We start from the raw sequence: 24,184 nt of genomic DNA, 5'->3' as shown, positions 1-24,184 counted from the left end.
GCATAATTTATTCGATTGCCCTTTGAAAAAATATGCTATTTTTAGTTTAGTTTTCGCATTTCCTCAATTCATTGCTGCCTCCATTGAAATATTTATATTTATATATATTTTTTGGCTTACTTCGAAGACAAATGCGGAACGAGGTGAATTCTTTTTTTAATTAAAAAAATATGCCACATCCCCCCATCCGTGCACCGCATTTTGCAAGAGGTAAAACAGGAAGGCAGGAGAAAATATAACAACTACTAGTGGAAATATAGGAAATAGAGTGAGGGAAACCGCAGGCCCCCCCCTCCTCTCCCCTGTCTGTTCTTCAGTCAAATTCATTTTGAGTCGGAAATTTATTTTTTTCTTGACTGCAATTTTTCCCCAGCTTTCTTCTACGTCTTTTCCTGCTCTCCTTTTTTTTTTGTTTTGTTTTTTTTTTTTTTTGCTCTGCGACAGCTTTTCATTTGGTAAGGGAACCAGGCAATCCCCTCAACCCACTCAACCCTTTGCAATCCCCCCTTCAGCATCCCACGGCGAATGAAGCCCTTTCTGGCTTAATGCCTTCCTAATTGAAAGTTGCAAAAATTACAGGTGAAACAGAGTGCCGAAAGAGAGGAGAAACGAGAGGAAGAGAGGGCTCTGAGGAAGGCCAGAAGAGGCAAACCGCAAATAATAATACGAGGAGGGAAGAAGAACCGGCACCAACTGGAAACAAAGCTGTCTAAAAGGGGGTGGGGTGGTGCGGGGGAAAGAAAAGTGCCACAGCCACAGAGCCGAGAGAGAAAGCGAGAGAGAGAGAGTAGGAGAAAACTAGCTGGATGGCGAGGAAAACGAATCAGTGTAAAAAAGGATCGACTAATGTCGCCCAGAAAGAGGGAAAACTCTTTAAAATGGTAATTAAAAGATGGATAGAAAATATAGTAAAATCTACAAAAAAATCTGCAAAAATTCTACCTCGATTTTCTATGGATTTTTCACAATTTGCTGCCTTAAATTTGCAAAAAAAAATTGCAGACAGACAGACGACACTATTATGCGAACCTCGACTGTGCCGGAGTGGAAAGGAATGTAGAAGAGGGCCTCAAGAGAGGCAGGAGGTCCCGACTTGGCTAAGCTTCTTATTGAAAATCGAACCCAATCAGATCAAACCCCGACTGTACCTTCGTCTGTATCTAGGAATGACTCTATACCTCCCTGTGAACCCCTTGCTAGGAAGCCCATGTCTGGAGCGATTTAATTAAGTAGGCGTGGCATTGGATTATAATCATCGCCCCCAAAAAACGAGCCGCAAATCGAAACAAAAATCGAAATCCAAATCCAAATCCTAATTGATTGCCAAATTGAGTGGGGGCCGGCGGGTCAGAGCATGTATGACCTTGTCGACCATTTTGTAAAACAAATTTCTCTGCCTCCTTTTGCTCTCCTTCTCTCGGCCCCAAACAAAATGGCAATCTTTATTTAGTTTGCTTTTCCTGCTGGATGAACGGATGGATGGATGGCTGGCTGGGAAAACTCGGCAGAAACTGTATAAATAGTTTATTATCAAATCGGATCGGATTCACGGCAAAAGTTTTTGGCATAAAAATAAGAACTTTCCAATGATTTTTCGATAACTAAATTAATTTGTCAGTGCCCAAATATCCAGAATGATTATACGAGTATAATTGGAAAATCAACTTTCGACAAAAGGACGAACATTCAAAGCATTCTGCCTCAAAGTTATAAATTATTGCATCAACTGGACGACAACTTTATCTAAGAAATTGAGTAAAATGACAATCAATTATTTGATTTAATAAAATCGATTTTACGATGGTCGATTCTTCGATAACTCTCGATTCACATTCACTCATCTCTAAGTTCGAGGTATTTGTATTTATTTAATGAATTATTCAAGTTATTCATTCACTTTACTTTCTAACCATTATTTATTTGATTTAAAATCAAATATAATCGATTTTACGATGGTCGATACACTGATAACTCTCGATTCACATTCACTCATCTCTAAGTTCCATCAACGTTGTTTTTTGGCAACATGATCATTTATTTATTAAAGAAAATCATTAATTTTGATGATTCATTATTTTTGATTAGCTTGTTTCTTCCTTGTTTCATCCTGCATCGATATTTTCACGTTGCCGCCCATCGCTGATTCGCTGTGCCCTTTCCCCCTGGGGCCAAATCATTCACTTCAACACTTTTCATTTTGTTCGTTCATCTAATTAAGTGATTAATTGTTGACCCACGCCCACTGGCTCCACCATGTCCCCACTCTCTCGCTCTCTCTCTCTCTCTCTCTGTTTTGTTGCCGCCCCTTCTGTGCGTTCCCCTTTTTTCTCCTTCAGTTGCGTTTTCTCTGGGATGGTCCTGGCCTTGCTCCTTCCTGCCGTTCCTTGAGTCAATAGAATCAAAAACTTTTCAAATTGTCATAATTATTCAAAATTGTTTTCTGCCTAATTTGAAGTCAACGTTTTGCTTGTTTTGCTCTTAATTTCTTGGCTTTCATTTGAAAGCATTTCTTATTTTTATTTATTTATTTTTTTGCCTCGATTTCTTTGTAGCAAATGCAGACAGAGTTTTCTCCTCTTTCGGTGCTTCGTACATTTTTGTGTTTGGCCCACCCTTTGATTAATGGCCATCCTGGCAATTGACAAGAAATTCAGCTCAATCTACGGAGTCGGAGACGATGTAGAACAGAGCCCAATGGGCGGTACATGCCAGACCGACCTTAGAAGACCTAGAAATAGATGCAAAAGAGGAGAAATGTTGCCAAGAATTTTTGTGGCTGAGCCAGAGACAAGCGACAATGAGGACCAAATTGTCACAGATTTTTCTCCCTTTTGCTGTTGCCGCTGCTGTGGCCCTGCGGCATTGAAATATGCAACAGCAAAGGGCGATGGAAGGGAGCCTCGAGTGGGGCGAGGATAGAGGGACATACCAAAGGTGGCTGCCAATTTATTTTGCATTTTCTTGGGTGATTTTGGATTTTCTTACACTTCTTACACTTCTTACACTTCTACCACGTACCTCCTGGCTCGAAGGGCGTATTACTCGTATATTCTTAAAGGCTACCCGTTCTTTTATTTGGAAAACTTAAATTTTTTCCATATAAATATTTCATGAAAAGCGGGCATCCCATGGTCGAAGATGAGGCTTTTCCTTGGCTTCTTTTCGTTTTTATCGCGACATTTTGCTGCAGCGACTTATGCATGTATGAGAGGGCGGCTGGTGGGTGTGGCAATGAGTTAGGGGTGGGTGGTGGGGGGTGAGGGATATTTGTTGGGATAGGACCATGGCATTCCTGCATAAATCGCATTGATACGTTTACAACATTCTGGCCAAAAAAAAAAGGAAAAAAGGGGAAAAAGATGAGAAAAAGAGAAGAAGAATTTTTGCCTTTGTTCGGTTAAGCGAAGCCCCCGTTCAAGTCTTGGCCACGTTTTATGGCTAACCCCTCGCCCGCCCTCTGTCCTCGCACTCTGCTTAACCTGCACGTGACATGAAAGAGTCTCGCTGCTTGGCTCCGGCTCCGGCTCCGGCTCTGTCGCTGTCTCTGTCTCTGTCCCATCTGTGCCCCGTTCCGAGACGTGTCCGCATTGAGGTCGCTCCTTTCCGAACTTCGACCCGGACCCGGGGCTCGAGACCCGGAACCCGGCACCCGCCACCCGCCACCCGCCACCCGGCACCCGGACTCTCCAAAACTCCAAGTCCCAGTCTGCACTCCAGCCTTAATGACACAGAGTGAAGTTTTTCGGGGGAAAAGCAGCAGTCCTGGGAGCCCCGGGAGCCTGCCTGCCTCTGGTCCGTGCGAGAGGAGGAGAGTATGTGACAAATGAGGCTGAAGCTGGGCGGCGGGTTGGCACGGGGTGGTGGCGCCTGCAGCAAGTTATGGCCAGAAAAGAGTGCACACAGAAAAGGGCTCGGGGGGCAGAGATGGCGGAGGAGTGCTCGTATGGCATCGTGTCAGATGTGAAGGATGATTTAGCATGGATTTTATCTATGCCTTCCTCCGAATCAATATTTGATCAGCGATTACAAATTCGAACCATATCTTATTCCATATATCTTTGCCCATCGGAGGTCTCCTTCCAGTTGTCCATGATCTAGACCAGGACAGGGTCTCTCCCTCTCTCTCTCTGAATCGCACTCTCTGATTGACTGCCAAATGCGAATAATTCAAAGTTCCTGACAAACTTTCCTTTTCGCTGTTGTTTTTCCCCCATTTCTTTTGCTTGGATTTCGTTTTTCTGGTTTTCGGTTGCCCCGTCCGGGAACTTTTGGGCCTAGTAGAGAGAATTTATTTTTATGACTCACGCACTTTTGCGGCTTCCGCTTAGCTGCTGCTCCATCAAAATGGAGCCATCAACACCTGCTTAGAGGGAGATGGAGGGCCAGTTCGGGCCGAGGCAGGGGAATGGAATGTGTGCTTAGAGAGAAAGGGAGAAAGTGGGAGTGGGAGAGTGAAAGGACCAAAGCGAGAAATATTTCTTTTTTGAACGCAGAGAAACTTCGCTTTGAGTTATGGCCGGCAGTCGGCAGTCGGCGAAACTCAATTTGAATAAATTGTTGAAACAAAACACACTCACACACACGCACACACACTCATACTCCCACACATGTAGTACAAAACGAGGGGGAACGTTGTGAGTTGCTGCGGACACCGCAACTCTACAGTTATACCCGATACTAAGTCAGTATGGCTCTCCTCCGGCAGCGCCGCTAATATTAAACGACACGACAAAGAGTGCGTGCGAGAGAGACAGAAAATCAGTCTGAGCGTGACGTCGGGCGCTGCGTAGCCAATGCAAATTGATTTGTTCCTTTTGGCTACAAAAATTATCTGATCTGATCCAGATTCAGCAATCTGATAGATATGGTCATTATCTATGATTCTGCGTTTTTCGTTTTCGCAAATCTGCAATATTGTGGATGCAACAGATTTTCGTCCTTTGTGTGGGCGGAAGGGGGTGGGGCGAAATTTTGAGATATACGTTTTATAGTGAGATCTAACAGAAGTGCGGATACCAAATTTGGTTACTCTAGCTTTAATAGTCTCTGAGATTTGTGAATATCCCAAGATTTGCATTCTTTGCGGGGGCGGAAGGGGGTGTGGCGAAATTTTGAAACAAACTCGTCTCGGTCCGATATATTAGGAGTGTGGATACCAAATTTGGTTGCTCTAGCTTTTATGGTCTCTGAGATCTAGGCGCTAATGTTTTACTCTAAGCAAAGCCGCCTATGCTACGTGTGTGTTAGAGAGAGACAGGGCGAGAAAAAATGAAATTGTTTTCTTGATGCTGACTATAATAATAATACGATCCAATTCAGATTTCGCAGTCTAAAAGATATGGTCATTCTCTACGATTCTGCGTTTTTGGTTTTCTCGTATCTTTAAAATTGTGGATGCCACAGATTTTCGCCCTTTGTGGGGGCGGAAGTGGGCGGGGCAAAGTTTTGAAATATTTTTGTAGCAGTGACATATCACAGAAGTCTGGATCCAAAACATCGTTGCTCTGGCTCTTATAGTCTTTGAGCATTAGGCGCTGAAGGGGACGGACAGACGGACAGACGGACGGACGGACAGACGGACAGACGGACGGACGGACAGACGGACAGACGGACAGACGGACAGACAGACATGGCTCAATCGACTCGGCTATTGATGCTGATCAAGAATATATATACTTTATGGGGTCGGAAACGATTCCTTCTGGACGTTACACACATCCACTTTTACCACAAATCTAATATACCCCAATACTCATTTTGAGTATCGGGTATAAAAACACAGTCCAACAAACTGAAATTTGGGAGCAAACAGAAAGAGCAAAGCCATAAAATTTAAGGGTATGAGAAAAGCCGGAGAGAGAGAGAGAAAGAGAGGATTGCCCCGACCATGTGGATACCCAGTAGCTACGAATTAATATCCCATATGATACAGCTATTTCTTGATTTAAGGAACCTCACCAATCCTCATGGAGAGGCGATAGAGAGTCCTTCGTTCGTTGTGTTTTTTGGAGATCTGTAATATATATACCTGTCGGTATATACCCTACCTACGGACCAGGCCCACCCCCGGCCCTGTGCTGGGTGGGCGGGTGTAATGGGGGGGCGTGGCAGGGTACTGATTTTCTTTTTTGCGGCAGTCCATTGAGGCTGCCAAACTTTTGCGCGTTTCCGACTCTAAAATGAAATTTACAACGGGCCACGAGCAATGTGGGAAAAATATCGTACTTTTCCTGCCTCTCCTTCCCCCCTACAGCCCCCCCCTCTTCTCTCTGTCTCACAGAGCTGCAATTGCCAACAGTTTGAAATGTTATGGGCAATGGGGGTTTGGGGGTTTGGGGGGGGGACTGGGAGCCCTCTGCATGTGTGAAGAATCAAGACGCATAAATTTCCAAAAGCAACCAAACAATAAGTACAGTCAGCACAAGTACAAGTAATAAGCTCTGAAAAGAGAAACAAAAAATATATTATTTATTATATGGGATATTTTTTAGAACGTTGCAAAACTCGATGCCACAATGATTCGGATATTAATCGTAGAATTTCGATTTTCGCCAGTTGGGAGTCTTCACTGTAGCTGAAAAGGGAGGCTGAATGGAGCCGCCCACGCGGCTTTTAAGCTTATTTACTGCTTATATATTTTAACACTCCTCCCCCCCCCCCCTCCTCCTCCGTGCCCTCCACGTCCCCAAATCCAAGGCCTCTTTCGGATATCCCTCACAGAACCCCTCCCCCCCCTCACAGACTCCCTCCCCTCCAGTTCGACAACAAACGAGAAATGAAACCAAACAACAACAAACGATTTCCCCTCTTCCTCCCCCACCCCCCCACACACTCCGTTGCTCCCCGGCCATACCCTACAATATATTTTATTTTTCGGCAGCACTTCCGCTTCCCAGTCCCCCTGCATCCTGCATCCCGACCCCCCCTCCCCCCTCCCCAACAACATGACAAATGGCTGCAAATCGTCTTCCTGTCGCGACCGCCGCCGCGTTGACAGCAAATGGCAATGGTTCCAGGAGAGCAGGGGCTTTTGGAGAGCGTGGACGAGTGCAGAGTGCAGAGCGGAGAGCGGAGAGTGGAGCAGATATGGGGGGGTATCCGGGCGGCGGTGCCAGGGCAGGCGTTGGTATATTTTTTATCGTTATTTTTCATTATTTATTTATTTATTTAGCATTTCTTGTATATTTTCGTTATATTTATTCCTCTTTTGGGCTCTCCTTTTTTTGCTCTCTCTTTTTCTTCTCGCTGGCTCACGTTTTTGTTGTTGTTGTTGTTGCCCTTCTTTAAGCGAACACGAACCATTCTTATCTGGAACTTTTCCGGGTCCCAGCGCGGAAATCAGAGAGACGCAATTTTCTTCTCCAGCCCTGACTCCGAACGCCGGGAGGAAGAAGGGTCCAATGTGGGACGGGGGTAAACTAAAGAAGCCCATAAAGAAATCGCCAAAGAGCGACAGAGAGAGAGGAAGCCACAGGAGAACCAAATACAATAATAAAACACATTAAAGTCAACCAATAAAAATTTCAAATATTAAAGCGTACCTGAACAAAACATTGCAATTTTCAAGTAATTCAACCTCTCGGGTACTTGAAGCTTGAGAGCGGAGATTTATGGGGAAATTTTATATACGGATAGGACCACATATCCTCGATAATGGGGGACAATCCATGGCGATTTGAGTAAATCTCAAGATGTGGCATGGCCATAAACCATACCCTACCATAACTACTGAAGACTTTTTTACGAATTTTAATATATTTGGATTTTTGCATTACGGAATTTACAGTTTCAGGGAAACCTTTAATGCTGAAAAGTTCGACAAATTGACATTTTGTAATATTTTTTTGGAATTTATGACACAACTGACGGACATTTTTCTACAGAACTCTGCAAGCAACGATAGAAAGCACCATCGAAGGGGAACATTGAGAACAGAACCCACCCAACCACCTGCAAGGGACACAGAAGTAGACCTCAAAAGCCATGGTAAATGATGGTTCCTTTGTCACAAACACGAACTACATATTCTCCAGCCAGCCCACTGCCTTTTCAATTAACAGAAGAAAAAAAAAACACTGTAATGCTTTATAAACGTTCCACCCAAAAAATGACAAGCAAAAAGCAAATATCGATCGTAATATTCTGTACATTCGGATGTGGCCGAATCGGAGTCGAGTTGATCTACATTAAAGTTGGTCTAAACTGTTGTGCAACACCTCAAGCCAGATGTTCAACTTCCCAGCCTGCAACACCACTTAGAAAAGTTGTACGCCGGACAAAGAAAAATTTCATTTCCCACTCAATCGATAGGGAAAATGGTCGTTTTTTTACACCAAATTACAATCCAGGGCAGATATTACCATTACCAGAAGAACTTTTTCATGGCCCTACCCTTCATCACTTACCAATAATTTCCGTTTATAAAAAAATAAATATACTTTGTCAAGTTTGCGGTGCTGAACGGCAGTGGGAGTGGGGAGCGTGTCGTGTGGCAGATGGGTGGGTGCAATGTGGAAGGAGGTAATGGCCTAGGTGAATATGATTGTTGCCAACTTAATTGCCGCAATTAAGTTAGCGGTTAAGGACCAGGGGACCCAGGGCCAGCGCCAGAGCCACAGCCACAGTCAGGGCACCTCGAATGTCCTTATCCATCCATTGTTTAGCGGTGGCCTTCCATTCTGTTCCCGTTTCCGTTTCCCTTTCTCGCCCGTTCTCTTCGTTCCATTCCATTCCGTTTGTTCTATAAATGTTTTAAACATTTTAATTAGTTTTAATAAACGCAAGGCGGCCAGCAGCAGAGGTGGGTGTGTGGGTAAAAAACTGTTTGAAGTGGCTCGACTTCGTCAACAGTTTTGTGTCAGGTCCAGGTCCAGGTCCAGGTCCAGTTCCCGTTCCCGTTCCGTCCTGATCCCGTCCACACTTTCCCTACTGTTCCTGCCGGCGGTCTGCCTTTCTCTCGCTGCACACACGACTTGACAATGAATTCCGTGCAAAAGGTCGTCGCCCACTTTTTTGTACTACTCCGTATTTTGTACGAAGCCGGTACCCAGCAGAGGGTACTCCCGGTTTGGTGAGTTGTTGGTAACCTTGAGAAGGAAGTACAGATGAATGTTGATCCTAAGGTCCCCCAGAAATATGTAGGACTTCCAGAAATAATTATAATACTAATCTTAATATTTACATATATATTTTTTCCTTTGAACCCACTAGTTGGGGTTTGTTTTTTCATCTGTTCTGACTGTGGATTCTTTATGGCCATCCTCTGATTAGATTCTTTTATTGCCAGGGTATTTCAAGTTCGGTTTCGTCTTGGCCTAAATGTATTTCATGCAGTTCTTTTTCGTTTCGTTCGTGTTTTCTGTGAGAGCTTTGGCAGCTGCTGTTAGCTGTTAGCTGTTGGCTGTTCGCTGTTCGCTGCTGCTGCGCTGCTTCAGCTGCGGTCCTTTTAATGGAAAGAGAGAGAGAAAGTGTGTGGGTGTGTGTGGGTGTGTGTGGGTGTGTGTGCGTGTGTTTGTGTGGGTGTGTGGCCAGTGAGGCGTATGCGTAATGTTTAGTTGGTGGTCGCTGATGGGCTTGCTGCTTACAGCTCCTCCGCTCTCGCTCTCCCTGCCCTCCCTGCTCTCCCTGCTCTCCCTACTCTCTCTCTCCCTCTTTGGCTTTGGTTTGGTTCTGGGTTCTGTTTTCTGGTCGCTGCGGTCTGCGAAATTTCCCGCCGTCTAAACTAAGTTTAGTTAGTCGCTGTTGTTGTTGCTGTTGCTGTTTGGGTTGCGTGTTGTCAGTGCATTGTTTTTATGTACTCTATCCCGCTAACGCTTCACCCTTGCACCCTGCCTCTTGCCCCCTGCCCCCTGCCCCTTGCCCCTCTGTTTGTGATTGGGTTCTTGCGGCCAGGCACTAAATAAGTTGACAAGACTCTGCGGCTCTTGGCCATAGGTGGTTGCCTGTGGTTCTGGATTGTGTGTGTGTGTGTGTCGCAAATGGTCACCAAAACCTCAAAAGGCTTGAAATTTCGTTGAAAATGGTCTGTTGGGTTAATTTTGGTTCTTATTCCTGGGTTAAATCTGTTTGAACCCACAAAAAGCGGGTGACGGCTGACGGAACAAACGGATAAGGAAGATACCTTCCTAGAGTACTCCTTGATAGGGTAGTCCCACGAACGATTCAAGATCTGTTTTGTAAAAGAAAAGCAAAGACCAATGGCTTATAGATCTGTCAAGTGGAAACAGCTACAGCTAATAGATATAATCATAGAAGACCAAAGATTATGTCTCTACCAAGAAGAAGGATATACGCAGGCGAGAGAGAGAAAGTTGGCTGGATGGGGCTATGTTTATGTGCCTGGGGGGTAACGTTCCTTCTCTGTCAATTCCCTGGGATTACCGGAGGAGCGCAACAGAGTACAAATCTTCCGCAGTTCCCTTTTACTGATTTCGTTTTTTCATAGCACATAACTTTCTTCAGTGGATTTCCCCGCCCCCCGCAAAGGACAAAGATCTTTGTTCGCTGGCTCTTCATCAATCTAAGTCGTATTCTCACTTGGTTTTCTCCATCTTTCTCTGGGATTGTCCCCATTTTGTCCCTGTGTGAACCGTGGAAAACTGCGATAACTCCAAGCGAGAGAGTGAAAGAGAGTGAGAGAGAGAGAGATTCGCCATCTTTTTATATTCCTTTTCTGCTGGGACTGGGGCTGGCTCTGACATCGATTTGGCCGCTTTTCAAGTGCACAATTCTCTTTTTTGCTTTTTTTTTTGTTCGCCCCGTCCTGTTTTGTTCGGCTTAGTTCTGTTCCGTTCGGGTTCCCTTTTGTTTTCTTCGCGACTCTTTTTTGTTGGTGGATATCGCAGTGCGACATTTGCATAAGTCCGCATAGAGCCGCTTCAATGTGCGGCCTCCCCCCAGGCAGCGGCAGCGGCAGCGGCAGAGGCAGCACCTTACACTGCTGCTCATCCCTGTACGAGCAGAGTGCACTGTATGCGTTATGCAGGTGCGCTCTGCACCTCCACCCGCACCACAGGCGCACCCACATGCACTCTCCACCGTTTTGCACTTTATTATTTACTGCATTTCCAATATCGTCGTCTCGCTGCTGCACCTCAATGTCCATGTCCTTAGCCATGTCCCTACCCCAGCCATCCATCCATCCAGCCATCCGTCCACTCACGGCCGCAAGGACAAAATGCAATTCGTATTTTTTTTTGGATCGATTCGAATTCGATTCGAATTGATTGAACGCGTGCTCGGAAGGATAACTACATAATCAAGGAATTATTGAAATATAATATGTGCTCTCAAAAAAAAGGGGAGAAAAAAAAAAAAAAAAAGAGCTAGCCGAAAATAAAAGATAATGTGGAAATGCATGCAGGGAAAATTTTTTTGGCAAAGAAAAACGAACTCATAATTAACAATAAATAGTCGACTGGCATAAACAATCGCTTAATCGATATTTTCATAATTTATAAAAAAAAAAAGAACGCACTTTATCGAACATTTTTGATCGAATTTCCAGCCACGCCATGAGCTTCCCTGGAATTTACATTCAGTTGAACAATTTTCTCCCATTGATTATCCCTGCACTACACTTTTCTTTTTTTTTCTTTGCCGGCGCCAAAAATAGTAACATTTTTAGAGGAAATCGGACTCGAATATTCCTTCAGTCCATTAGGAATAAACCTAAGTACAGAGAGGCCTCTATCTGGGCGAGTGCAGAAAACCCTGTAGCTGAATGCATTTCCTAATTGATGGCATGGCCAGAACAAGCCAGAACAAGCACAAATAGGAAGGAGAACGAATAGCAATACCCAATACCAATGGCAGAAATAAGAAGCACAATTCAAACAAAGCAAAACAAAAGGAAAAGCAGAAACAGAAACAGAAGAAGAAGAAAAACGCAATGAAGTTTTGCACAATTTAGTGAACATTGTTGCCATTTAGTTCGTTTTTTCTTGTTGTTTCTGTAATGGAAAAAATTGACTTAACTGTACTGCAACAGCAATAATAGCAATAGCTGCCACCCTGCCTCTGCCACTGCCCCTGCCACAGCCCCTGCCACCCTGGCAGCACCCCTGTAGGCATTAGAAAGTCCTTCCTCACAGCCCCAGGCACGCCTCCATTTCGTCTAACCCTTTTTCCTTTTTTTTTCTTTCTTTTTTTTTTGCTGCTGTTGTTAGGAACTTTGTGCCCATTATTGATCCATAGCCTAGCATATAGTAAGTATAGTATAGTACATGCAGGGACTACCTTAACAGAGGGGCGTAGCCTACTAGAGGGCCTAGCCACCCCACCGTGCACCCCCCTTGGGCACCACCCCTCTGGGGCATGCCTAATACGGGTCTTTATTTAATTTAATGCCATTTTGTGCCACTACCACACAATAAAGAACAACAAAATTGTAATAATCCCCAATGAAAATAGACAGTAACATCAATTGTTTTTTGGTGTGTGAATAAATTTGCCCACAAAGTGGAAAAAACCAAGGGAGAAATGGAGGGGCGGTGGGGGACTGCTAAGAGAATCTTTTGAGGACAAGGGAACCCTGAAGAGTAAAGAATTGCAGAGAAGATTAATAAATATTAATTAGTAAATATATTCCCAATAGGGGACAAGCGCACTCGCTTCGTTTGTTCGCCTACCCCTGACTCACTCGCTTCGCTTGCCCGCCAAGCCCCTGACGCACTCGCTTCGCTTACTCGCCAAGCTCCTGCTCACTCGCTCGCGCCGATATGAGTAAAACAACGCGCGACGACGACGACTAAAAACCCTTTTTATATCCACAATAGAGAGAGATACTCTTTGAGTATCGGGCGGGTGTAATGACATCTGTTTGAAGGTAGCTATTCCCCACCAGAGAGAGGGAGAGCGAGACAGAGAGAGCGACGGAATGAGAGCTGCGTCAAGCCTAGGCTCAAAGGCTCCCTCCGCACAATGGGATGGAACAGGCCTTGCTTGCTTGGGCATCAAAGGACTCTCCCAGACTCTCGTTTCGCACCAAGAAACCCTCCTTCCTTCCAGTCAAGTCGCTGTGCCCAGAGGGTCTGTGTGTGCTGGCGGAGAGAGAGAGAGAGAGAGAGTGTTGAGTGATTTAACAAAAGGCGCTCAAAATGAGCTTAAATTCCCCAAATGCGCTTAGGTGGAAATTTTTCTGCAAGCAACAGGAGCGCCCACATAAAGAACAATTTAAAGCGTTTAAGCCAAGTAGGAGAGGAGAAACAATGCAGGCCAAGAGTGGGGCATAGAGTGGGGCAGGTCCTGCACCAAGATAGTGGCTGGGTAATTGCAAGTGTGTGCGTGCGTGTCTATTCATGTGCAACAAGGCGCCTGCTGCCAGGGGAGGCTAGGCCAAAGGGGGCCAGGGACAGGGAGAGGAAGAGGGAGAAAGCAGGGCGCCCAGCGGACATGTGTTCCTCATTTTTTTCCATTATTGCTGCTGTTGTTGTTGCGGAGTGGCAGCGAATAAGAGATAGAAAGCCCTCCCGCTGTTTCTGCTGTATAATAAACAATTCCTTTTTTTAAACACGCCTACATACATGCAAGCACACACACACACACACATGCAAGACATGAATGGCAACATACAGGCACACAGTCACTGGCACTGGCAGGACTCGCACTCGTAGGCGTCATTCTGCTACATTTGCGAATGACATTGATTCGCTGTAAATATTTCCCATTAGGGAATGACATCATTCGAATGATTTTGACACAAACACACACATCAATGGAATTCGCCGTGCAGTAATTCGGGATATTAAGGGAAATTATGAAAATGAATGGGGAAAAGCCACCGCACGACGAAGGATCGGTAGCTGCTGATCACCGGCATGGTTCCTTGCCCCTAAGGATCCCAAGTCTGTCGTCTATCATTTCGAATAAGTGGCATTCCCTGCTACCGACGAGTGCTATTCATGCACCATTACATGTACTCGCCTGGCCGGTCTATGCGTGTCGCACTCGCTTTCTTTTCAATTCGTTTTGGCGCTCCGTTTCCCCCACGGCATGCATACGCCACACTCGTAGGGTCCACAGCCCAGCCATCTGGAAGTCCTAGTCTTGGTCCCCCACGCCTCCTGGAAGTCCTAGCCCCTTCGCCGCCCCCAGAGGCAGCCGAGCGCAATTAAATCGATATTACGCGAGCCTGAACCTGCCTAATTGCGGATGACACGAAATTGTTTGCGCTATAACAATAAAGCAAAGCGTACCTGCTGCCCCACCACCAGCAACAGCAGGCTTTAGCACCTCTATTATGCCAGAACAACAACAACAAACAGGCCCATGAGTAAAGTTCAACTCTTGGCCTTGCTTGACCCAACGAGTACCGAGAGAGCACCGAGAGGGTATCGAGAGCGAGAGCGAGAACCGAGAACCGAGAACACTGCACCCTCGCCTTCTGAGCTGGCATTGAAATTGATTAAAAAGAATACAATACATTTCTAATTGGCAACTGATTCAATTTATTGGCCGCAAATTGAGCAGAACTGTGTAATTAACTCTGTGTGTGTGGGAGGGGGGGGAATACTCTACTCGTATTTCAATGTTAGATGAACTTTGAGGGGGTTCTTTCGAAGAGTACCCAATCTTCTTGAGTCCGATCACAGACCTCAAAAGGCACCTAACCATGGTACTATTACGGCAACCCTAGTGAACATTAGTAATCCATAAATTTATGGCCACTGAAAAGGTATGTAGATCGCATCGAGAGGTTGCCCGACTTCTCAGTCGTGTCGGAAGAGTAAAGAGCTTTTGAGCTGGAGATTCGATGTGGATTCTTTATGGTAGATCTTTGCGATTTGGGGTAAAGCTCAGGATCTTTGCAAATCAGTTTTCTATAAATCTAGAGCTTAAAGGTTTCCCCTTCAAAAGAATTAAGATACCGCTCATTTCTTGCCTTGGCCATGAAACAATAAAAGAAGGACACGTTTCGGCTGGGTCTTAGCACCGCCAGGCCCCCCCCCCCCCCCCTTAACGCCCACATGCATAATTGAATTTAGTGCTGTTTCTCTATCCCCAGCTCATTCAGGCCATTTCCCCCACTGCCAGTGCCACTTCCACTTCCACTCCGACTCCCAATTGAATGAGGTTCCAATTTGATTGCATTAACATTTGACATCATCAGCAGCAGTCCCGAGTACGGGACTCTGGTCAGGACGGAGACGTGCTCTTAGCCATAATACACACAAACACACGCACACACAGAGGCATACACGCAGGGCACTCTCAGATACAGATACAGATACAGATACAGGGACAGAGACAGAGACAGATACAGATGTGTGCATATATTAACAAAAGGTTTTAGTCCTTTCTGTGGCTCTTCTCGTCCTTCGGGCTGCTCTTGTGATGTTGCTGGTGCTTCTGTTTAATATGCAGGATTTTGTTATTAATATTCAATTAAAAGGTTTCTCCAGAAGTGGCCTGGGCGCGGGCGTGGACGTGGGCGTCATGGAGGTGGTGATGGAGTGGTTGCGGGGGGGTCAGAGGCACCCAGGCGGAAGCTGTTGGCTGGTGGGCGTGGCTGGTATAAGTATTAAGGCGTCGCGAAAAGTTTTGTTATGTGTTTTCTACTCCTTCTACTCTCTCTCTAGTCCTCTCTTTTTTTTTCTTGCTATTTTTCTTTGGTTAAATTGATGAATTTATTGGCCCTGCCACGCCCACATAACTCACATCCCCCCTGCCCCTTGACGGGCTGTGAAATGTTCTCTCACTAATTTATGGCTAAAGAAAAGGCGGGGGGGAAACGCACATAAATTTGATTAGGATTTCAGGGGCACTGGGAACAGTTTGTACAGGAGCGGTTTTTTTCCAAACTGTTCCCAGTTCTTGTTTGAGTTGATTTCGGGCGCAACAAGAGGGGACTTGACTTGATACTTTTAAATGCCCTTTTCAGAGGGTATTACGATTGCCATGTCCTCCAGGTGTCCCTTTTTTGTCCCTTTGCCCCGAAATTCCATGCCCGTCATGACGTATATACAATATATACCCTATGACGTACAATATATACCCTTCTGTACCGAATCGGACAACCCTATCATATGGCTTCTATAGGGAAACCCTGCACCGGCAAGTGTATCGAAAGTTTCGGCCTTAACTTCTTGCTTTGTTGTTGCTATCAAAAAATAAAGAACAAAAGGATAATGAACACATGACAACCAACAAAGGCACACACAGCAGAGTGTGTGTGAGAGAGAGAAGGATATATGGTATAGTTCTGTGTGTGTGACGCAGTTTTCCGCTGAAAAAGGAAGGGTTTTCCGACGCTGGAGCCAGCAGCAACCGGCAGCACCTTTGTTTACTCCCTTTTGCCGGCAAATGTAAGATATTTCCAGCGAAAATATTCCCCTCGTTCGTGAGGTATTCTAATTAGCATATTGCTCCTCCCCTCCAGCTACTTCCTCATAACTTTCACCCTCCCACTCCGCCATTTTGTGTGTCATTAGCGTTTTCGGGCCATGTGTTTTGCTGTTGTGCTGCCATCTCCGGTTTACGGTGTACGGTGTTTGGCGGAAAAATCTTGAAAACTATCTACACAACAATTGTTAATCGATTTCCAATTATCGAGCAAAGAAAGCATTGAGGACGAGGCCTTGACACCGAATCCACGAGCAAAGATTCGGTCGCATTCGCTGAACAAATTCTCTATAAACAAACAGACGCATTCGGAGCAGAGACCCTTTATTACAAGTAATTCTGAATGTTCTATGCTAAAGAACTAAAGTACTAGTAGATCTGGTAGTAGATTTGCTCGAATTTGGCCCGAAAGGTGGGACAAAAGTTAGACAGAAAGAGCGGAACCAAGGCCTCGAGTTATGTTCTAAAATTCTTGGACTCCGCCTATCATCTCTAGCCCTAATGACCAATTTGATTCGTTTCCATCTATGTCTCTCTCTCCCTCTTCTCACACCAACACTGGCCGTTATATTTCGCTCCTCTCCACCGCACTGCACTACGAAGAGTGTGTAAGAAACACAATTTAAAGTGTAGATAGATCTGATTCTATCAGATTTCTTCTTCATATCTATGGAAGTTTTGGAAAATCTCCCCGACTGTAGGGACTCTCCATCTTAAAGCACAAAAGTCATGTGACAGAGACTGAGAGAAGACCTTAAGTAATTTTAATGTCTCTCGCCTGCAAGTACTGCATAAAGGACAACTTTACGGAGACCCAAGCCAAGCCCTAGAAGCCACCTTCTTCAATCTTCCTCAGTCTCCAGGCCCCAGGCACGCAACATAAACGCAAAGGGAAGTCCCCGGGTGTGCGGCGGGGGCTGGGGGCAGGAGACTATCGGGGAAGTGGTTTTTACTATCCAACGAAAATCTACCGCAACTAAAAACAAAAGTTATGTGTGCACGAAAAATCATGTCCAGTCATTTCCTGTACAACTTTCGGCCCAAGGACCGGTGGACACAACGCCAAGGCACCAGGACGGGACAGGACAGGCCCGGACAGGACCAAGCCAAGCAGGGGGCCAAGAGTGCCTTGGCAAGAGGCTTTCTGGCGCTGGCCTTTTATGGTCATAAAAATTTTATTATAAATTTTAATAATTTAGGCAAGCATATTGCTGGCAGCGAAAAGAACAGGGACTCCGGCACCGGCACCGGCACCAGCACCGGCTCAGTATCCGTATCCGAGCACTATCCAAAGTTTTCCCAGCCCTGTCCTGCTCAGCCCTGCCCGCCCCTCTATATCACCTGGCACATACGCACGCCGGGCATTTCCGGCTCTATATGCTGGCACTTCTGAGCCAGAGCCGGACTCCACAAGCAGACCAACGGACAGACGGAACCGTACCCGTACCCGTACACGGACTCGAACACCGACACGGACACGGACAGAGGAGAACACAGTCACAGTCAAAGTGCAAATGCCGTAAATCATGGCGCTGGTAAACAAGCAACAGAGAACTGAACAGAAAACCAGAAAGAAAACAAGAAAAGGACCTGCCATTTCGAAAGGGTCGACGATTCAAATACGCTCGCAGACCAGATCTCGTAATAAACATATTGCCTGGATATTGGATATTGGATAATAATCGGATTTGATGGGGAACATAAAGCAATACACTGCCCATAATCCCATGATGTTTGGGAGGGGGGGAATCTTAACAGAAGGCCAGGAGCGAAAGGGATTCCCTTCCCATTTAAGCATCGATTCTTCCATGTTAATCGCATTAATTGTTGCCGATAGTTTGTATCCTCTTAACGGAGAGATATATGTATATATAAATGAAATAAAGAACAACGTCTGCACCCAGTGGGAATGCCCTTCCTCTGCACACGGGGTATCCAGCAAGAAACGGAGCCACCAAAAAAAAAAACAAACACCATAGCCGGAGCCGTACGGCGTTACGATTGCAGCGGAGTGAAAAGGATAGCCACAGCGATACGCGATATGAGGATATGGGTATATGGTGGGATATATACGGATATAAATACCCGGGTCAGCTGCTGTCTTTTGGCGCGTTTCGTTCCGTGTGCTCTCTTTTTTTTTTGGACTGCTTTCTTTGGCCTTCCATGGGGCGCCAATTTGATGAAATCGTTAGCATTACCTTTTCGGGGTAGATGTCGACGCAGTTAATGCCTCGGGCGGCTGTATTGGTGGGGCGTTGGGCTGCCATTTTTTTTATTGTTTTTGTTTGTTAGGGCAATGGATCACGTGTACCAGCACCGCGATAAGACCAGAAAGAGGGTGGGGAGGGGGTTTGCGTGGTTGCAAGGTGCTAAATGCATTTTACCAGCTATTTGGTGCTTAATTTATTAAATCCAACGCCAGGGGAATGGACGGGCCACGACTGGCCATTAAAAGAACGGGTATAAATTATATCGATTGAAAATCAAACTCTATCTCTCTCTGTCTCTCTCTCTCTCCCTGTGGAGATGGAGTGTCCTGCTATGTCTAAGGCAGCTTTAAGGTCCTTAGGTCAGCGGCGTAAAAAAAAGCTGTGAACGCAAAAAGCAAAACCGAATAAATAAAAGACAAAAAGCAAACAAAAGCCGCAAATGCCAAGGCCAAACCTGGCACGGACAAGGGGCTCAAAGAAGAGCGCCAAAAGGAACATATGTTTGTGTTTGTGTTTGTGTTTCTGTGTGTGTGTGTGTGGAATGCATTCAAAGAGAGGTGGGAGGTGGGGGTGGGGGTGGGGGTCTGGGGGTTAGGGTGGGGACAAAGCAGCGGAAAATACGAAAAGTAAAAGGAAAATGAAAAAGGAAACACTGAAGCAGATACGCGTGCAAAGCTGCGCGCGAATATGTTTCAATTTCACGGCAAGCGACCACAGACTTACATTTACAGTTGCACACTCTGCCGTTACCGTTATGGCAGCAGTTGCAGCTGACGTCCGTCCCTGCTGCTGCCTGCCTGCTGCTGCAGTTGATGCCACCAAATCCAGACAACTGACAACCCACGCACCCCCTGCTGTTGCCCTCTCTCTGTCCCTGTCTCTGTCTCTGTCCCTGTCTCTGTCTCTCTGTGTCCACACAGCAGCAGTGATTTTAAGCTTTCATGTTTTTGTACGCGTGGCTTACGGGTTACTCGTGGCACCCACCGGGTATATCGACGACTCTAGGCCCATTGGAATAGGGAAAACTAATCGAGTTGATATGTCCTGGATCCTGGAACCACACCGATCAAGGGGTTCCACACTCGTATCTGATCCTGCAGTGGATTAAGGATGTACACACGCAGCCAACAATGCATCAAAGTAGAACAAACTAATGTCCATAGATTCCGAAATAGTTGTTCCCAAATAACAAACAAAATCGTAGGCCTAAAAAACTAGATAGAAATGCACTCAAATTTTGTTCTTAGGTTTCTTGGCTTCGAATTAAGGTTCCAGTTAGTTGTTGTTCCGAAAAAACCATTCGGCTTTCGAACCATTCGAACGAAAAGCAATAGCAAGGTGCTGTTCAGCGCCCAAATGTGCTGTTGAGCGCAAAACACAGGGTTGATTTGATGCTTTGTTTATTTTCTGGAAACTGATTCGCAGGAAAACAACAATTTAAAAAGAAAAACCCAAAGATAGGTGGCTGCCGAGAAGCAGAAAAGATATGAGACTGGTTTTCTACTTTTTCACCTTTAACTCTCGCCTGAGCCCTTGAAAATCAATCAGAAATGTTAGCCCGAAGTCGAGAAACCGTCCCAAAATCGAATTCAAGAGGTGACATTTCATAAACTAAAGACAAAACAAGGTATATTCCTATACCTATCGTATATATATACCGAAAATGATAGCAATCGAACAAATTAACAGCGGTTATGGGTATCCCGAAAGTCGTAATATATTCAAAATATATCATTCGTATTCAGTTCTGTTTGCCTCGCGCCCTGCACATATGTACATGCACTCTACTCTCTTCTTATTCATTTGGTTTAAACTTGACCCACAAAAACAAATTTGATTGCATTCGTTGCCATGCGAGGAGCAACCCAGAGAGTGAGGTGGAGGTGGAGGTGAATGGTGGCTGCACCTTTTCCACCGTTTTGTTTGTCCAATAATTATTTTTTATGGAGTTTGTTTTCGCTGTTGATTTAATTCGAATTGCACCGAGGGGGCGAGAGCCGTGCTGTAATTCAACTAAAGGAATACGCGGAATTAAATTTAATACAAAGGAAAAATAAAGGGGTATAAATGTGCTCCCTTGGAGCAGAAGCAGATCCAATCTATTTATTTATTTACCCCATGCCTGTCCAACATCCTGTCCGCCCCAGAGAGAGAGACTGAACGACTAGCAGCCCTGCCATCTACTTGACATGTCGATGACTCCTTGCTAGCGCCACCTGGCAGTTATGTTAGGCTGTATCTCCGCCAGGTGGCGTCAGTATGCTGGTCTTCAAGCAACACAAGGTGGCGCCATATTCATATGTAGAATATGTCAAGATCACGTTTTTAAGAAATTTAAATCTGGATATATAAATATGAAAATAATAATTCTACTGTTAAAGTGTAACTTAATAAATTGAATCTCTCTCTTGCAGCCGTACTAACACTTCTGCGGCGGCGAAAATGAAGAAAATGCGCAGAAGTCAGCTTTTACGGGTGCTTCCCCTGGCCGTACTGCTGCTCGAAGTGGCCCTCCTGCCCGTCTCCGTGCTGGCCAAGTCGAAGAACAAGAACAAGAACAACCAAAACAACGCCCATCATGGCGAATCGACGGCCTCAGCGTCGGCCTCGTCCAACGACGACAACAAGCCCCGGAGCGGCGAAAACGGGGGCCAGCAGTTCGCCATGGAGCCGCAGGATCAGACAGCCGTTGTGGGATCCCGAGTGACGCTGCCCTGCCGCGTGATGGAGAAAGTTGGGGCCCTCCAGTGGACCAAGGATGATTTCGGCCTGGGCCAGCATCGCAATCTGAGCGGCTTCGAGCGTTACTCGATGGTTGGGAGCGACGAGGAGGGCGACTTTTCGCTGGACATCTATCCGCTGATGCTCGACGACGATGCCAAGTACCAGTGCCAGGTGGGACCCGGTCCGCAGGGGGAACAGGGTATCCGTTCAAGGTTTGCAAAGCTCACGGTTCTGGTGCCGCCGGAGGCCCCGAAGATCCTGCAGGGCGACTACATGGTAACCACTGAGGATCGCGAGATCGAGCTCGAATGCGTGTCGGTGGGCGGCAAGCCAGCCGCAGAGATCACCTGGATCGACGGCCTCGGCAATGTCCTCACCAAGGGCATCGAGTACGTGAAGGAGCCGCTCTCCGACTCGCGCCGCATCACCGCCAAGTCCATCCTCAAGTTGGCGCCAAAGAAGGAGCACCACAACACGACCTTCACCTGCCAGGCCCAGAACACCGCCGATCGCACCTATCGCTCCGCCAAGCTCCTGCTCGAGGTCAAGTACGCCCCCAAGGTGTCTGTGTCCGTCGTGGAGGGGGCCCTGGCTGGCGGCAAGATACCGGAGGGCGCCGAGGTCGTGCTCAGCTGCCAGGCGGATGCCAATCCCCCGGAGGTTACCTACAGATGGTTCATCAACGACGAGCTCATGACGGGAGATTTCACCACCAAAATGGTAAGTGCTGCCGCCACTACATACCTCTCTTCCTCTTATCTGACACCCCAAATACCCCAATCTCCAACAGATCATTCACAATGTCACCCGTTCGTACCACGATTCGATTGTCAAATGCGAGGTGGTCAATGCCGTGGGCAAGAGCGAGGAGAGCGAGACCCTGGACATAAGCTGTAAGTATCCAAGTACTGACCAGCAACGTAACCTCCTTTGATTCTTTGTCGCAGTTGGACCCGTGTTCCGCAAGCGTCCGCAGACCGTTGAGGCCGACCTGGGGGCCACCGTGAGCATGCGCTGCGAGGTGGCCGGCAATCCTACACCGGAAATCGAGTGGGTTAACGAGAACTCCGCCCAGGTAGGGACAACAAACGCTACTCTCGGGGGAACAACACTCACGCTCTCCCCTTTTCCCTTTCAGATCGTGGGCCGTGGCACGGAGCTGAAGATCAAGGTGAGCAGCGAGACGGCAGGACGCTATATCTGCAGGGCGGAGGTCACCGGATTCCCGGAGATCGGCGCCGAGGCACTGGTGCATGTGAAGCGGGCCCCAATCATCACCTCGCACAAGGTGCAGTTCGGGGCGGTGGGCAACAAGGTGAAGATCGAGTGCCTGGCCTTCAGCATACCCAAGGCCGAGCAGATCCTGTGGTCCTTCGAGAACAAGGTGATCAACATGAGCAGCGCCGATCCGGACATATACATTTTCGAGGAGCAGCACCTGCCCGAGGGCGTGCGGGCGGCCCTGATCATCCGCGAGAGCCGGGCGACCCACTTTGGCAAGTACAACTGTACCGTGATGAACTCGTATGGCAGCGACTCCCTGCTGATCACCGTGGTCCGGGAGCCGGGCAATATACCCGTGCTGCTGGTGGTGATGGGCTCGATGTTCTCCGTGGCCATCGTCCTGATGATCGTGATGATTGTGGTCGTGTACAGGAAGCGGCGCAACCGCAAGAAGCCCATGCCGGCGGACGTCATACCGGAGGCATCGCGCGGCGGCGACAAGCTGAACGAACTGAAAAGCGAGCTCCGATCCAAGGCCTACGACGTGGAGTACTCCGAGGCGGGCAGCGAGGGCCTGGCCATCACCCTCAACCAGTCGCCGATGCCCGATGTCCAGATGAAGGGCGCCACCCTGGGCGTGCCCCTGGCCGGCCCCGTCAAGTTCGATGAGCGCTTCTCCGGGGACTTCACCGACCGCTACAATCGCCAGTGCCACATCAAGAATCTGAAGAACCACCAGGAAAACGCCTACAAGGAGACCTCCGCCAACGGATACGCCCACTACTTTGAATACGCCCTCGACTACAGTCCACCCGCCGAAGCAGCCGGCGGCAAATCGGCCAAGAACTCCGCCGGTGGCAAGAACTCCGCCACACTGCCGCACTCGGCTGCCCCCGTCGGTGGTGTGGGATCCGTGGCAGCCGCTGCGCTCGTCGGTGGGGGCGGTGGGGGTGCCAGCCTACCGCGCAATCAACGTCACGATCAACAGCAGTCACAGCAGGCCAATGGATTCATGGGTATGCATAGTCGAAGACACAAATCTTCCTTTGATTCGAGTAATTTTACCGTGCCGTACCGTATTTTGCAGGACAACCGCTTCTACAGAACGGCATCGACAGTCGCTTCAGCGCCATCTACGGCAACCCCTATCTACGCACCAACTCCTCGATCCTGCCCCCTCTGCCACCGCCAAGCACCGCCAATCCAGCGGCCACGCCAGCCCCACCGCCATACCATGCTGCCCGACACCACCACTCGAACGGGGGTCTCAAGCACTACGGCCATGGCCACGGGGCCTCCCTGGCAGGCGCCACCCTGCACACTAGTCCCGCCACCGCCGGCGGACAGCTGATGTCCGGCGGAGGGTCAGCGGCGGCGAGCCTCAACAGCGGCATTGCCGGCGGGGCCGGGGGCAGTGTGAGCGGCAGCAGCTCGAATTTAACGGCTAGCAGCAATACGCTGGCCGCCACACCGTTGGCCCAGTCGGGCGTCGCTGGTGCCCAGTGTGCCCAGAGTCCATCCGGACAGTTCATACTGTCCAACAATGGCAAGGGTCACACCCAGAAGGGCCCATTGGCCACCCACGTCTAAGGAGGTGGCCAACGAGCAGGAAGAGTCAGTCTCTCTACCGATTTACATACACACATACACACATATACATATATACATCCATACTTAGACACACA

The 24,184-nt window shown here is 47.4% G+C and overlaps 1 protein-coding gene across 2 annotated transcripts in view; it reads left to right on the top strand.

Moving 5' to 3' along the window:
• LOC6598466 (irregular chiasm C-roughest protein) overlaps window positions 1-24,184 on the top strand; it is a 43,199-nt gene extending 19,015 nt beyond the window's left edge. For both annotated transcript variants that reach the window (XM_026990410.1, XM_026990411.1), the window contains exons 2-6: window positions 20,966-21,995; window positions 22,066-22,168; window positions 22,223-22,350; window positions 22,414-23,515; window positions 23,587-24,184. In XM_026990410.1, coding sequence (XP_026846211.1) covers window positions 20,966-21,995; window positions 22,066-22,168; window positions 22,223-22,350; window positions 22,414-23,515; window positions 23,587-24,089 — 2,866 coding nt within the window. In that variant the 3' untranslated portion in view covers window positions 24,090-24,184. The remainder of the gene's footprint in view (window positions 1-20,965; window positions 21,996-22,065; window positions 22,169-22,222; window positions 22,351-22,413; window positions 23,516-23,586) is intronic.

This window comes from Drosophila persimilis, unplaced genomic scaffold (assembly GCF_003286085.1).
Source record: "Drosophila persimilis strain 14011-0111.01,24,50 unplaced genomic scaffold, DperRS2 tig00000579-arrow-pilon, whole genome shotgun sequence".
Classification (NCBI taxonomy): domain Eukaryota; kingdom Metazoa; phylum Arthropoda; class Insecta; order Diptera; family Drosophilidae; genus Drosophila; species Drosophila persimilis.
The sequence above is the reverse complement of the archived record's forward strand: the minus strand, read 5'-3'. Positions and strand labels throughout refer to the sequence as shown.